Source organism: Zychaea mexicana (assembly GCF_025766255.1).
Source record: "Zychaea mexicana strain RSA 1403 chromosome Unknown BDB00scaffold_31, whole genome shotgun sequence".
NCBI classification, from domain to species: domain Eukaryota; kingdom Fungi; phylum Mucoromycota; class Mucoromycetes; order Mucorales; family Lichtheimiaceae; genus Zychaea; species Zychaea mexicana.
The window spans coordinates 94,876-108,655 of NW_026516694.1; the positions used below are offsets into that span (position 1 = coordinate 94,876).

General features: G+C 42.8%; 3 protein-coding genes across 3 annotated transcripts; 2 read left to right on the forward strand and 1 right to left on the reverse strand.

Annotated features, from left to right (window-relative positions):
• The first annotated feature begins 7,044 nt into the window (after positions 1-7,044).
• Positions 7,045-10,399, forward strand: BDB00DRAFT_820388 (uncharacterized protein). Its single transcript, XM_053123297.1, has 7 exons — positions 7,045-7,145; positions 7,250-7,463; positions 7,532-7,634; positions 7,721-7,934; positions 8,026-8,426; positions 8,515-9,258; positions 9,332-10,399. Exons 2-7 carry the CDS (start codon positions 7,392-7,394, stop codon positions 10,162-10,164), a joined length of 2,367 nt encoding a protein of 788 aa, XP_052980268.1. The 5' UTR covers positions 7,045-7,145; positions 7,250-7,391; the 3' UTR covers positions 10,165-10,399.
• BDB00DRAFT_820390 (uncharacterized protein) lies at positions 10,400-12,444 on the reverse strand. Its single transcript, XM_053123298.1, has 3 exons — positions 11,942-12,444; positions 11,335-11,836; positions 10,400-11,262 (listed from the first exon to the last, which is right to left on the reverse strand). The coding sequence occupies exons 1-3, from the start codon at positions 12,429-12,431 to the stop codon at positions 10,623-10,625; spliced, it is 1,632 nt and encodes a 543-aa protein (XP_052980269.1). The 5' UTR covers positions 12,432-12,444; the 3' UTR covers positions 10,400-10,622.
• Positions 12,445-13,076: 632 nt separating this feature from the next.
• BDB00DRAFT_820394 (cytochrome c oxidase assembly protein COX16-domain-containing protein) lies at positions 13,077-13,763 on the forward strand. Its single transcript, XM_053123299.1, has 3 exons — positions 13,077-13,301; positions 13,372-13,440; positions 13,520-13,763. Exons 1-3 carry the CDS (start codon positions 13,113-13,115, stop codon positions 13,586-13,588), a joined length of 327 nt encoding a protein of 108 aa, XP_052980270.1. The 5' UTR covers positions 13,077-13,112; the 3' UTR covers positions 13,589-13,763.
• Positions 13,764-13,780: the final 17 nt, after the last annotated feature.

The window sequence follows — 13,780 nt, forward strand, 5'->3', positions numbered from 1 at the left end:
GCGTCATACTCACATAACATATTCCTAGTTACAGTAGTACTTTGAATTTCTTGCTGATTGTATCTCGATTCTCTTGAGTGTTGCTATACGATTGATTCATCATCGAGCTTTATTGAGGTAGTTATTAGTTGGTTGGTGTTTTGGTGTATCTATCAATTCTAACGCACATGGTACAGTAGTGAATTCTGTATCAAGTCCTGTAGCTGTCACTGACCCGATCCCACCTCGACAGGCGCCTTTCGACCGTTGCAAAGCTTGGAGGGTCATTTAGCCGAAAGGCGACAAAAGATAATTTGTACTTTCCAGTTCCATGACTTTTTGCATCGCGATCATCAGCAGCATCTTGCTTCTCTTCTGCTTTGTAAATACAACAAGTATTACCTTCAATAAGAACTAACTCCAGAGGAAACTATACCATCTTGGCTAGTACCCGTATTATATCGCCCCAACCTGAACAATACAGTTGCACTACAGAGTCAAGGTCCTGTCTTTGTCTTCTGACACATTTCTTCATCATCATTGCGACTTTTCTCGCGTAAGAACTTATATATAAAGAGAGCACATTTTGCAATTGGCTGGTTTGCCCGCTTCTGTTCGGTCACTCAAAAGAAAAAGTCCAGCATGAAAAACACCCATTTTTGACAGGTGCTTCTTCTACCTGTTTCTGCTGATGAATCAGTATTGCTATGGCGTCACTGCAAAATCAGGCACACTCCGGTTTTTTACTTGTCATGTCATTTTATGCACTCCATTCCTTTCCCTTTACCGTACACGCGTAGACTTCCTCTTTCTCCTCCTTCTTTCATCCTTTTTCTTTTTAGCAACGCTGGTTTTATATATTTTGACATTGCCCTGAATAAGTTGTCATCTCCGCTTTGTGCTACCAAAGGTTTCACTCCACATTATGCAAACTGCCTTCTTCAAAGATTTTAAATGAGAAGGAGTGTAAGTGGTTCAGAATGAAAGTGGGACAATGAGTTGGAAAATGTGAAATGATTGTACAAGAATGGCTCAAGAGAGCTCGTAACACTTTATAAGTGTTTTTAATCAGCATTCGCTTCTTCAATGTTTTTCTTAGTTGTTCTTTCATCTCTGCAAGTTGATGCACTTTGTATATGAGTGTTGTCAGTACATAGCAGGATGGTCGTAAGTAATAAGAAGAGCACCATGGTAGTGACGTTGAGTGTATTGAGGGGTTGATTTATTGGAAGGATTGATGTTCATTATGGCTACCATCTTGGTTTGGATTTAGCATAGGGTGCATGCCACTATTTTTCCTTTGTTGACTCAAATGTACGTATGAATCGATCTTCTTTTTATTTATCGGTAGCGTTGGACAATGATTGATGACAAAGTGTGGATCGCTTACTTATATCCACCTTTTTCTCCTCAAAAGAACGACCCGTTGCTTTCCTACTGCTGCTCGTCTCACAAGCTCACGTTGCCTGATGGCTATGATCTTGCTGCTACTGCTCTGACCGAGGCCATGAACCGTAATATTCAGGTACATAGTGGATGCGTAATTATCTCGGTGATCCACATTGCAGCAGTCCGCTCATGTCGTAGTCACTGCTATTGCTGGTCGATGCTGGACCCGACAATAATTCAAGAAGCTGTCGCAATGTCAAAACGCATCGACCGTCCATCTGTTTACAAGCGGGTAACTCAAGTCATTTTATCTTTTGTCCATTTCAAGAAACAAGTCTGCTACAGTATCGAAATTATCTTGTCCAAGCTGCTGCTTCTCATGGCCAAGTTCATATCACACACTTTTTGTGTTGCTTTTGCTGTTGTCAGGTTCGTTTGAGCCTACTACTGTGGCGTGGTGTGGCCATCCAAAAACTCAAATTACTGTTTCAAACTTACAAGGTCTGAAAGGTCCTTTTAAATGTCTACAAGACTGCAAACGGCTGCAAACGACGATTTGTAGCTTTCGGATCCTGAATCCAAGGCAAGTGGGCGCGATTATTACACACAGATCGTCCAATACGACAACTGATAGTCTTTTTTTCTGTAGTCTCACATACGATCTTTAACTCACTGAGGGTCAGTTTTAGGTCTGACGGCGATCGGGTAGAGATTCGACGAAGAGTTCGCTTGTTAAGGTTGTCAAAATAGACAACATGGAGCAATACATGTCCGTTCAGAACAACATGACATGAGTTTAATCTGCACCATCAACCGAAGCCTGACTCGATCAAGAACATCAACGAGAAGAGAAGCAGGTAGAGCAGAGATAAAAAATAATTCCCACAGTTGAAGAAGCTGCCACCATTATCCACCAAGATCCATCCATATTGGAGTCACTACCAATAGCATGTACAAGAGGCAGTATCAGCACACAGACCAGTAGGTGGTATAGGCATTTGCAGATTCTGTCGCGGCTGACAGCACAATGCAAGAGGATAAGCTGATCTTAACAAGGTTGGCTCGCTGGCTTCCCATCATGTATGATCACGATAGTATACAATATTATAGACATCTTCATCAATTGTTTCCTCTTTGCGTTCAAAAACTGAAATGACAAGTGTTTGGCGTAGCCCTGCCAAATGACGACGACCGCATCACAATAGCATATAGTAGGGAAATCGATGTAAATCACTTGATTCATGGAACTGTATCGCTGAGTGGTGGCTCTCCTTCCTTGCTTTCTCTCTCTCTCTCTCTCTCTCTCTCTCTGTGTAGAGCTTCAAAAAGGCTGACTGCGTTCAACTTGCATACAGAAATAATGAGCAAAAAGTTCAGTGAGCGGTATTTTGGGATACAACACCCTTTTCTGCATCCCACGATGCGCGCACCCAAAGCAAGACAAGGACCTTTTGTTAAGAAGACTAGCTAGAATATCCGCAAATTGCGGTGTAATTGTCGTTGCTCCCCCATCTCCCGCATAACAGCCAACCCCTATTCAGTAGTATTCACCCCACCTATCTCTTATCATAGCTAAGAAACTTCAAACAGCAATCCGTCGTAATTTAATAAACCATACATGCTGAAACAAGATCGACCGCCTGTCAACGTACGCAATGTGCTGCTTCTTCACTTGAAATGCAATTTGGACAGTAGCGGATCAAGAAAATCCACAAGTACATGTCATCACCTGAAAGAATCAGGCTCTTCATCAACAGGACTATCGCTACAGCGGAGATCAAGTAGAGCAAAACTACAGTCGATATCATTTCCCAGTACGGGCAGTCTGTATAAAACGCGTAAACACTCATTTGATTATGCTGCTAGAACACTGACAGGCCACAAAGGTCGCGTCGCATTGACATGGCGGGTGTCTTAATAAAAATCTAGAGAGAACAATGAGCTGCATACGGTGCACACACTTTCAGTATCGCAGCGAACCGTGCTCATAGACAACACCAACCATCACCATCTCATGCAAGTCACTGCCCTTTATGACTATGCTATGAAAGAGAAAGCCATGTGATGAGCATGCTGCGGCGGTTGGGCGGAGGCTAAAAAAAAAGCAAGATAAAAGAACTGGCCTATCTCACTTTTTTCCTTTCCTTTCCTTTCCTCTCCAACTTTTTTTCACACATACAAACGGCTGCTTGCTCACTCTCACCCGGTCCCCTAGATTCCCTCACCCATCCTTCAGGGGACGCCTACGACTGCTTCTTTGGGGAGAGAAGAAGCAGGTTGGTAGGGTTGGCTATTGGCAGTGCAGTGTTGCGCCTTTTGCATATGCGAGTATAACCGGCTCCCACAAAGTAGCTAGAAGAACAACTGCTAATAAAAACTATACCTCCACTACGCCGACTCGTTGCCTTTCCCGCACCCTGTCTTGTCCGCCTTTTTTCCCTTTTCTTTATCGTTCATTGTCACTCTTTTTGTAATTAGGATAGAAAGTACCCGGCTACTAACAGTTCCTTTTTTACTCTACTCTGGGGCACCCCGAAAGCCCCTGGATGGTCCCCCCGAGAGTGAAGCAAGCAAATACGCGTGTGTGTGTGTGAAAAACCATATCTCCCCGATAAGCCCGTGAGGGCAAGATCTCACCACTTTAACTGCTAATGACGTGTGTTTTCTTTTTAAAAGAAGCGCATTGTCATTGGGACATAATCTAAAAGAAAAGAAAATGATATAAAAAAGAGCAGTCGTTGTGAGTGTCGTCAGTGCTTGTGGAAAGAGACACAACCTGAATCAACGTTGCCAAATGACAACAATCCGAAACGAATGACGTGGATCACACTCGATTGCCTCCCGCAATTTAAATAAAAGAATAATAGCCTTGAAGCAGTGCTTCAAACAAGCGTGTCATTCCTAATCGTCCTTTATGGATGAGCTGTTTCTTTCCCTTCGTGTGTTCGAACGATTCTACAAATGTTGATCGTGGAACACACTCAAGCAGTTCGTCGCTCATCACTTGGAACTATTTGAACCAGTATGACATATGGTAGCACGGACACATATATACATAGACGCTCAATGTATATAGTCATTGTTTTTTGACATGCTGATATGCGGCCGTGTTAAGATCGCCGCTTCAATCCTTGCATGTCAGACCAGCGATAAACTGTTGTGATAGGGCTATGAGATTCTCATACTAGATAGTCATCGGTTTGCTGTTTGCGCTTAAGCAATAGTCAAGAGCCCTTTTTCAGGTTGAATATACTCTATTTAGAACAAATGGGTTTGTGTGATAACAATCAGAAAATTTGCCCACTACGTTACGCGTCAGGGTTGCTGTGAAATGTAACATTATCGGTGTGCGGATCACGCGGTATACAAAAGTCATGGAGACAGTAAATCACAACGTACCAACGAGACCAACACGTACTCTAACGTTTCTTAACGCGTTTTTTTGATACAGAAATTGAATGCTTTATAAAGTCACGCGTGAACAGAAGATCAGAAGTTAGCCTTACAGGCTTCGTAAGAGATTGTTCAGCAATTATTAGTTAAGATTCTTTTTCTGGAAGCAAGTACAAAGACGTTTTGGACAAATAATCTTGGAAATGTAGTGACGGATTTAATGCTACTGTATTTTTTGAAATCTTTGAAAGCTCTGGAAAACTTTTACATGATTTGAAGGCTTCAAGAAGCATCAGATTACAATACTCGAATTTCGCCGTAGAACTGGTAAAAAAAGTGTATTGTATTTATCATTCGTTTTTTGAAGAAGATACATTAGGCCAAAGAATGTGCTATTCAAAAATACATACCGAAGCTCAAATTCATGGTGAAGGCACAACAAGCCCATACATAATTACAATCATGAGAAAAGTGTCCGAGAAGGAGAGTGATCGTAGCGTTGAAGCTCTACACGTACAGATCAAGGACCAACACAAACTAGAACAAGCTAGGACGGTTATTTAGGCTACATTTTGCGCTGTGAGCGTGGAAATTTCAGCAGAACACGCAACACTATCACGCAAATAATGAAGAAAACAGAGCGTCTTATATGTGAAAGTACTTATTCTGCCCCAAATTTAACTTTGAAATTCAGTTGGGAGAGAGTGTAAAAACAGTTAAAAAAATGTTAAAGTGTACTTGTCATCTTGTTTCATTAGAGAATTATATATTTCGGCCGTATGAGATTGTAAGCAAAGAGAGAACGGGAGAGGCAAGATCTTACTACTACAATAAGAAAAACAAAAATGGAGGTGAAAAAGGAAGTTGTAAAGAAGTAATAATAACAAACCGAGTTTATTTCTCATATGAAAAGTGGTTTGTTATTCACCTCCATTTTTGTTTCTCCTATTGTAGTAGTAAGATCTTGCCTCTCCCGTTCTCTCTTTGCTTACAATCTCATACGGCCGAAATATATAATTCTCTAATGAAACAAGATGACAAGCACACTTCAACTGTCTTTACACTCTCTCCCAACTGACTTTCAAAGTTAAATTTGGGGCAGAATAAGTATTTTGCTTATATGTGCTCTCGTAGCTGATGAGGACAATGTCTAATTTAGCCAATTATCTCTTTACCACAAGTCTTTAAACACCCCGGATCTCTCTTGAATAACATCACGAAAAGCGACACAAGAAAAGAAAGTGGAGTATGTGGGTGTTATGATCATACCTCGACGCCTACAACATGATCATTCTTCAACCATAATGGTTATGTATCAAGCTCCTCAACGTCAGCATTATCATCAATCATTATCATCCGGCTTCAAATTTGCAATGGCCCATCTTTCCCTTCATCTACATTTTTAAAATCCAAAGTACATAGCATAGTCGTTGAATAAGTAAAAACATCGATCAGTTACTTGTTTTTTCCCCTGATCATCTGGTATCCTACCTTTCTGCTCCCTTCTAGTTACTCTTCCGTTATTCATTTCCCAATTATCATGCTGTGTTCTGTAGCCATACTTTTCTGAAAGGCAGATCTGTCGCAAGTTCACTTTGTATCGTTCCCAAAGCATTTACGTCTGTAGCTAGCATTACCGCCTGTGCGACCTGTGTCAATGCGTTCGATATATTCTTTATTACATCGTATCATATAAGTCTGTCATCATCCATATGACGATGATGTTGCCAAGATCCAGAGCTACTACGTAAAGCAGACAGAAGAATCTTTTCATGTCACATCATCAATACATCAGCAATCAACAAGAAAAGTAGCCTATGTGCACGTCCACGTAAAAGGTTTTCAGTGTCTTAACCATGCCAGATTATATATTACTGGGTGCGATATTTTCTGTACCACATACATTCTCCGCTTTCCATTTCTGTGGTGGCGAAAAAGAAAAAAAAAATTTGGACAAGTTGCTTTTTCCCGCTCGTGTTTAACCTCGTTAAAAGCCCAGCGACAACATTTTGCACACACACACGAACGAACTGTTTTTTTCGCTCGACGGTAGAAATATTTATTACACGAAACCAATCCCCCGTGTGCGTTGTCTAGATCACCCTTCAATTGTCTCGTTTTCCGAAAATCTCTTTTTTGTTATAACAAACCATGGTCACCAAAACTGAAAAGAGTAACAAGCGTCGTTCGTCGATCAAAGCTGATCCCAACGCTTCAGCAGCATCCATCAAAAACACTGAGAACAGCAACACGATCGCCACTGGAACCACACAACAACAACAACAACAACAGCAGCAGCAGTCGCAAAAGAAATCGTTAGTCGTCTCCAAGACGACAGGTGGCAAGATCAGTGATTATCCAATCGTGTTCACCAAAGACTCAAAGTAAGCTAATATTTTTTTATAGTGGGACCTTGATTGAGAGCTAAAAACGAAATCTCGGGTCACAATGATAAGACTAATGCAACTGACTTGACGCTTGTGGGTAGATATCTCTTTGCATGCACTGGTTCGTCAATCAAGATTTATAGTGTTGCTACAGGTGCCGCATTAAAGGTGCTGTCAAAGCCGGGCTCTACGGGTGCACATAAAGGAACAGTGACCAATGTGGTCTTGAACCCAAAAAATCCCATGCAATTGTACTCGGCCAGTTTGGACGGAACGATCAAATTATGGGATTATAACGATGATGTCTTATTAAAGGTATAAAAGGTGTTTTTTTTTGGGAGGAGGGTGATAATTGATGCGTTTATTGACTTGTTGTGTAATAGACATTCCATGTTCGTCAAGCAATCGAGCATATGGTTATATGTCCTAAAAATTCAGATTACATTTACCTGGTGACAAAGATGTATGACAGCGATGGCAATGAAGGTATATATGTCTTTATGGTATGCGAGAGGTGAACCCCACCGTCTTTGGTGGATCGGAACGAAATCATTAATTGTGTTTGATCTTAGCAGCAAGCGGTAAAAAGTATACGATTTGCCGGTATTACATTGGATCAGAAGAGATACAACCGAGCAAGAAACGAAGAAACATTCTACGCACCCACGGTTGTCATGCTATTGATGTTTCTGCGGACGGAAAGTATCTTGCCATTGCCTCGAGAACTGTCATTGTTTGGGAAGTAACTGAAGGAGATGAGGATGTTACATGGTCACAGTTGCAAACGTAAGTTTTCAAAGGGAAGAAAATGCACGTGTACGCTCAGTATACGGGGGAGATGTGATATATGCTAACATGGGTCGAAATCTATATGAAGATGGCCCGTCTATGGTCCTAGAAGGCTCAAGTTTAGTCCGGTGAAGCAGTGTTTGGCTGTTGGCAACGATAGAGGTGAAATGTACACGTGCTATTTCACTCCAGATACGTTGAGCAAGCCAAGAGTTTCAAGCAGCCACTGGCATCACACTGGCATCCGAGCGCTTCACTTTATGGCGGATGGAATCTATGTTTTGACGGGTGGTGACGAAGCTGTGCTTGTGTTTTGGCAATTGGAAACCGGCTTCAAGCAGTTTTTGCCTCGTTTGGGTGGCGAGATCAATTCAATTTCCGTATCACCCGATCACAAGTACTACTGCGTCGGCTTGGCCGATAACTCTATTCGTTTAATCAACAGCATTACACAAAAGATTGACCAAGTGATTCAAGGTTTACAATATGGTATGAGATTTAAAGTGTATAGAGAGAAAAGGGTATTGATCCATTGTTGTGCGGTATACTAATTTGATGAGGGTTGGAAAAAAAATAGGAAATAACACCCGACCATCTACTGGCCTGGTTGTGGAGCCCCGGAATCGAAACGTGGTTCTTAATGGTGTGGATGGAAGCGTCCAGTTTTACAACTGCGCCTCGGATGCTCACGTAGCAGAAGTCGAAGTTGTTCCGGTCTCACGCAATCAAAGCATCGACAACAAGTTTGTACGCGCCAATGTTCAGCACACCGCTTTCCTTGCCAACGGTGAATGGATGGCCACAGTCGATATGCGCGACGATCTTGTAAACACACCAGAGCAGCACTTGAAGTTCTGGCGGTGGGATCCAGATACTCAGTCATATGCATTGCATACCAGAGTGGATAAGCCCCACGCTGGCAAAATCACATCATTGACGTTTAATCCTGCTTCAACCACCCGAAACAATCGGCCCATGGCTATCACTACGTCGGAAGACAAGACGTTCAAGGTCTGGCATTTTACATCCAACTTGGGAACAGCCTATGATCGCAACGAGGAGGCATGGACGTGTCGATCCATCGGCTTATACCGTCGTGATATCCCAGAGGCCGCTTCATTCTCATCGGATGGAAGTATCCTAACAGTCGCATTCGGCCCATTGGTGACCGTTTGGGATCCATCTGAGAACTGCATCCGACAAATATTGGCTCAGCCCTCAGAAGAAAAGATCCATACGTTGCACTTTGTTGGTGACAGCCCTTACCTACTGGCAGCTTCGGAAACACGCATCACCGTATGGAATATGTTGACTTGCACAGGTATAGCACGAATGTCGACTTTTGTTTATGCAACAAAGGTTTTTAAATATTAAGACTTTTGAAATTTCTCTAGTATGGTGGAGCTACAAGATCCAGGCATCACATATTGCCGTTGATACATTATCGACCCGAATTGCTGTCGTTTGCTACAACGAAAAGGTCAAAGAATCCCTCTTTGTGCTATTTGATGCAAAGTCGGCAATGCCTTTGGCTCTGTGTCAGTCGACTCAGGTCTGCAATGCACTCACGTTTATTCCACGCACCGTCAAGGATGTCACCAAAGGACGCACCGAACTGATTTGCCTTACCGACAAACTCGCTCTTGATGTTATTTCGATCGTTGACTCATCTGCAGCAGCAGCAGCAGCGACGAAGCAACCTTTGGAAGAAAAGGATACCAGTCTATCATTGGCAGCAGCAGCGGCAGAGCCGGCTGACAAGACCATGCTGGACGATATTTTCGGCAAACGATCACAAGAGCGGAATGAAAAGGCTGAGGAGGAGACATTGCGGACACAGACTGCTGCCAAGTTACGAGAGCAGGCGATGCAAAAGGAAACGACTTTGGATGGACGGACGAAGGACGAGGATCAAGGTGCTGTTTTGGGTGCACCGAGCCATGCATTGCCTTCTGTCGAAGCAGTCTTTGACACCTTCATGGGCGCTCTCATGCAATTGCGCATCTCGGATACTGCTGCTGCCAACGCAGTAGATGCAATGGATGTTGACGAGGAAGACGAAGAAGACAAAGCAAACAGCATAGAATCACCATCATCATCATTATCACAACAACGGCAATCGCATGACCAACAACCAGAATCATTCACTCTCGAGGAGCTCCCATCATTAAATGCATACTTTGCTGAACTGATAAAACCTAAAGGTAATGTCACATCATATAGCTAGAAAAAAGCATGGTTGGGCATCATACACAGATGGCTAACGGTTGCTCGCCCCACTTTGTAACGGAATAGCAAACGGTACAGCCACATCACATATTCAAGATCCTCCTTCATCGGACACGGATGTTTCGTCAGACGAAGAGGAAGATCCATCAGAGATCGACTGGTAGCAACAGCAATAGATATATCATTTCTTCTTGTTTAATTGTTATTTTTTTTTCTTAATCATTGTTTTTTATTGCACTGTTTAAAAATATTTTGGCTTGTTAATTTTCAGATGAAGTGTGTTGCTGGTTGGAGTGTGTTGATTGGAAATGTATGAAATGATATTCGAAAGGGTGATGGGGGGGTTTTGCGCGTGGAAGGGATGCAGAGAATAAATCAATAAAGACAAGGGGAGAAAAAGAGATAAGAGAAACTCTATACATGGGAGGGGGTGCTTTTTTCTTTTTAATCGAGATTTTACAGGGAAAAGATATCCATTGGAAGGATGATATTCGGATCGCCAGCTTCATGCGCCTGCTTCCGTTCCTCCGTGATGCGTTTGGTAAAGCTGCTTGATTTTCCGCAAACAGCTGGCTTGCCGGCCAAAAAGTACTGAGCCCGCATGGCCACGAGCTTATCGACGATGCCCAGGACACTCGAATCCGGCGGTTTGGCGTAGGGCGGTACTGGGATGATGTTCCAGTGCTTGGCCGGTAATTCGTCATATGGAATCGCTTGGTTTTCTTTCTGGAGCGTCGTTACAGTGACGTCCAGACGTTCGTAGACGTATTGTACTGCATCGTGGTGTTGTTGTTTAAGTTCGTTCAACTTGAAAGACATGGACTCGGGCACGGCGATGGATGACCGTAGTAAATGAGGATAGTCGGTCAACAAGAATATTTTGAGAGGTTGCTCGTGTTCTGCCTCGATTGCCTGCACGTTTTTCACAAGCGATTCTGCACAGCCCACCATATTATCCACCGGCTCCAATCGTTCCATGCGCCAATGAATAGCCACGAAAGGTGACAGTTGGTTTGCGATCTGATCTGCCAGTTGAATCCATCGATCATTGTACGTCAAGGGTTTGAGAACTTCTGGTTCTTTAATGTAGCCAAATCTATCCATCATATATAGAACGCGTTCAGATTTGTGTGCTTTTTTTTTACCCAGGTTAGTGGTTAGTGGCTACCTTCGATCATAAAACAGACTGATAACGTCCAGCGGAGGAACGTCGGTGTCCTCGCCAATGTAGTCCTTATTCAGTGTTTCATCACTAAGAGCATTCAGCAAGATTTCAGTATAGTCGCCAACACGCTTGCTGAACATTTCTGGATCCTCGAGCGTAAACCGTGTCCTAGGTCGACCGGTATAGTCGAGCATGTCCTTGAAACAATTTTCGGCCTTGTCGAGAAAATGAAAGTCCGGGTTGATATCCACCACGACCTCTTGGGATGTTGGAACAGCGGTGTCACTTGACTGACGCTCGGCAAGCCATTCACGGAAATCCTCCATGGTGATATAGTTGAAGAACCGTTTGTTTTGCTCGAGCCATTCGCTGCTATAATAAAAGCTGAATGGAAAATGTCGACATGCGCCCAAATGCGAGCTGTGAACGTTTGGTAATACGATCGTACGACCCAGCTTGCCGGATAAGAACGCTAGTTGTCGAAAATGCTCTTGTGCTTTGGATTCTGGTGTTGTAAATAGGATATACTTTGTTAGATTTCTCCACATACACAAAAAACACGCTGATTTTTTTCACCCTAAAAAAAACAGGCATTCTCAATTATTATTACCTTGCTCTGTAATGGCAATAGGGAGCATAAATCGACACTGTTCACGGCCACAATATTTCTGATCGATCTGGCGTCGCATGACTTGACGTTCACGTTGCTTGATTAAATCGTGGTCGACTTGCATGTATCCGTCTTGTTTAGTAACCTCGTGTTCTTTGGGTTTTACATACTCCATTGAACCATCTTGAGCAGCAGCAGCAGCGGTAGCGTCAGGCGATGACGAAATGTACGCCGAGTTGCGACCCAGATGAATTCCTGAATAATATACAAACACTGCTAGGATACAAAGCATGGCAACATAGCGTCGTATTGGCCGACCAGAGCGAAAGGTCATTGCTACTGTTGTTATGGTATCAAGGGAAGGAATGTAAAGGGAGGGCGAGAGAGAGAGAGGAAAGGTGGGAGAGGGAAAAAGAGTTGGTGGGGTTAATAAGAAAAATGGATGGAAGGGAGTCTCAATCAAATAATCGAGTGAAACCTGCACTATCATCCTTTTGACTTAAAGCAATGTATGTCGTTACACAAACGTTAGGTTTGACGATCACCCACCCCCCTCCACTTTTGAAAGTCGATCTGCTTTTTTTGTATCTACGCAACGTACCGTTGCCCAAGGCATGCTGGAGTAGTGGTCTTCTGTACTCCTCTATGTATAGCACTATACCTTTTAAATAATAGAACTGCAAATGGTTTGATCACCAAATAGCTTTCTAGTACAACAGTACAAGGTGGTAAATGATATGTAGGGGTCTTGATGTTCTTGCGTACGTATTAAAAGAAACCAATTAATTAATAAGTACCAGCTCTGGAGGACCTGGCACTTAGTATACAGCATGATATGTAGCTGATAATAACTTATAAAGTATGAAGAGTTAGTGAAGTAATCGTGCCTTGTATCTTACAGATCTGGATTCTGAGGGTCCTTCCAATCCTGGTATAATCTTCTTGTAGTGATATTCAACATCCATCTGCTGCTTTACTGCTGCTTTAAGAGTATGTAATAGTTCCTTGAAGAAGAGAAGGAGCTGCTCTTACTTTTTTATGGTTTCGATGCGGGAAGTGGGGGTGGGGTACATACTTACACACAGAGCAGCAGTCTGAACATTTCCACAGTTCCAAGTTACACACTCCGAAGCCCCTCTTTTCTTCCTCTATCAAGTCAAACAACCAAAACATGCCAGCTACATTTCAATCGAAACCGTATGGCAAAAAAAGTGCACTCGATCCCCTGGCTGCCAAAGTAAAAAAGCGACCGTTCATATTGTTTGGACTTCCATTCATTGCAATCATTGTTGGCGGATCGTTCGGTCTTTCGCAACTTACTCAAACTCGTTATGACCACAGAGATATGCGACATAGAAAGGTATAGAGGGGTTGGGTTCCTATTTATCATAAATAGCTTTTGTTGACATTGGATGATGTCGGAATATTAGGTTGCCAAGGAAGAAGCGTTGGGCATGGATCAAAATCGACGTAAATTAAGTTTACAGGAAGAATATTGGGTAAAGTATCATTTTTTGCGTTGTGTTGGGACGTGGACGGTTTGATACTAATCTGCATGGGGGACGACATATTATACAGCGATTACAAGCCAAGACGGAGGAGGACTGGGACCAAGTACGCATTGACCGACCTGAAGGTGTCGAGTAAAAGAAAGACAAGGAAAAACAACTGTGCATAATAGACTACGTTTTTTGCTGCTGGATGGCAAGAGGGGTTTTTTTGCCACGCCAATGATATAGTGTACGACCTAGCATACTATACATCTGAACATACTACTTTAAATAAACATTAATGCCTATAGAGGTGGAAGTATTATACCACAACAACAAGCGGAAAGAT

What these genes read in the sequence shown, in the direction of transcription:
- BDB00DRAFT_820388 (XM_053123297.1), top strand. Translation starts at nt 7,392, where the DNA reads ATGCAATTGTACTCGGCCAGTTTGGACGGAACGATCAAATTATGGGAT. An exon ending in ACATGGTCACAGTTGCAAAC is followed by an intron (nt 7,935 to 8,025) that starts GTAAGTTTTCAA and finishes ATCTATATGAAG; the next exon opens with ATGGCCCGTCTATGGTCCTA. An exon ending in GAATATGTTGACTTGCACAG is followed by an intron (nt 9,259 to 9,331) that starts GTATAGCACGAA and finishes AAATTTCTCTAG; the next exon opens with TATGGTGGAGCTACAAGATC.
- BDB00DRAFT_820390 (XM_053123298.1), bottom strand. Translation starts at nt 12,431, where the DNA reads ATGATAGTGCAGGTTTCACTCGATTATTTGATTGAGACTCCCTTCCAT. An exon ending in TATTGCCATTACAGAGCAAG is followed by an intron (nt 11,837 to 11,941) that starts GTAATAATAATT and finishes TTACAACACCAG; the next exon opens with AATCCAAAGCACAAGAGCAT. An exon ending in AGTCTGTTTTATGATCGAAG is followed by an intron (nt 11,263 to 11,334) that starts GTAGCCACTAAC and finishes TATGATGGATAG; the next exon opens with ATTTGGCTACATTAAAGAAC.
- BDB00DRAFT_820394 (XM_053123299.1), top strand. Translation starts at nt 13,113, where the DNA reads ATGCCAGCTACATTTCAATCGAAACCGTATGGCAAAAAAAGTGCACTC. An exon ending in GAGATATGCGACATAGAAAG is followed by an intron (nt 13,302 to 13,371) that starts GTATAGAGGGGT and finishes TCGGAATATTAG; the next exon opens with GTTGCCAAGGAAGAAGCGTT. An exon ending in GTTTACAGGAAGAATATTGG is followed by an intron (nt 13,441 to 13,519) that starts GTAAAGTATCAT and finishes CATATTATACAG; the next exon opens with CGATTACAAGCCAAGACGGA.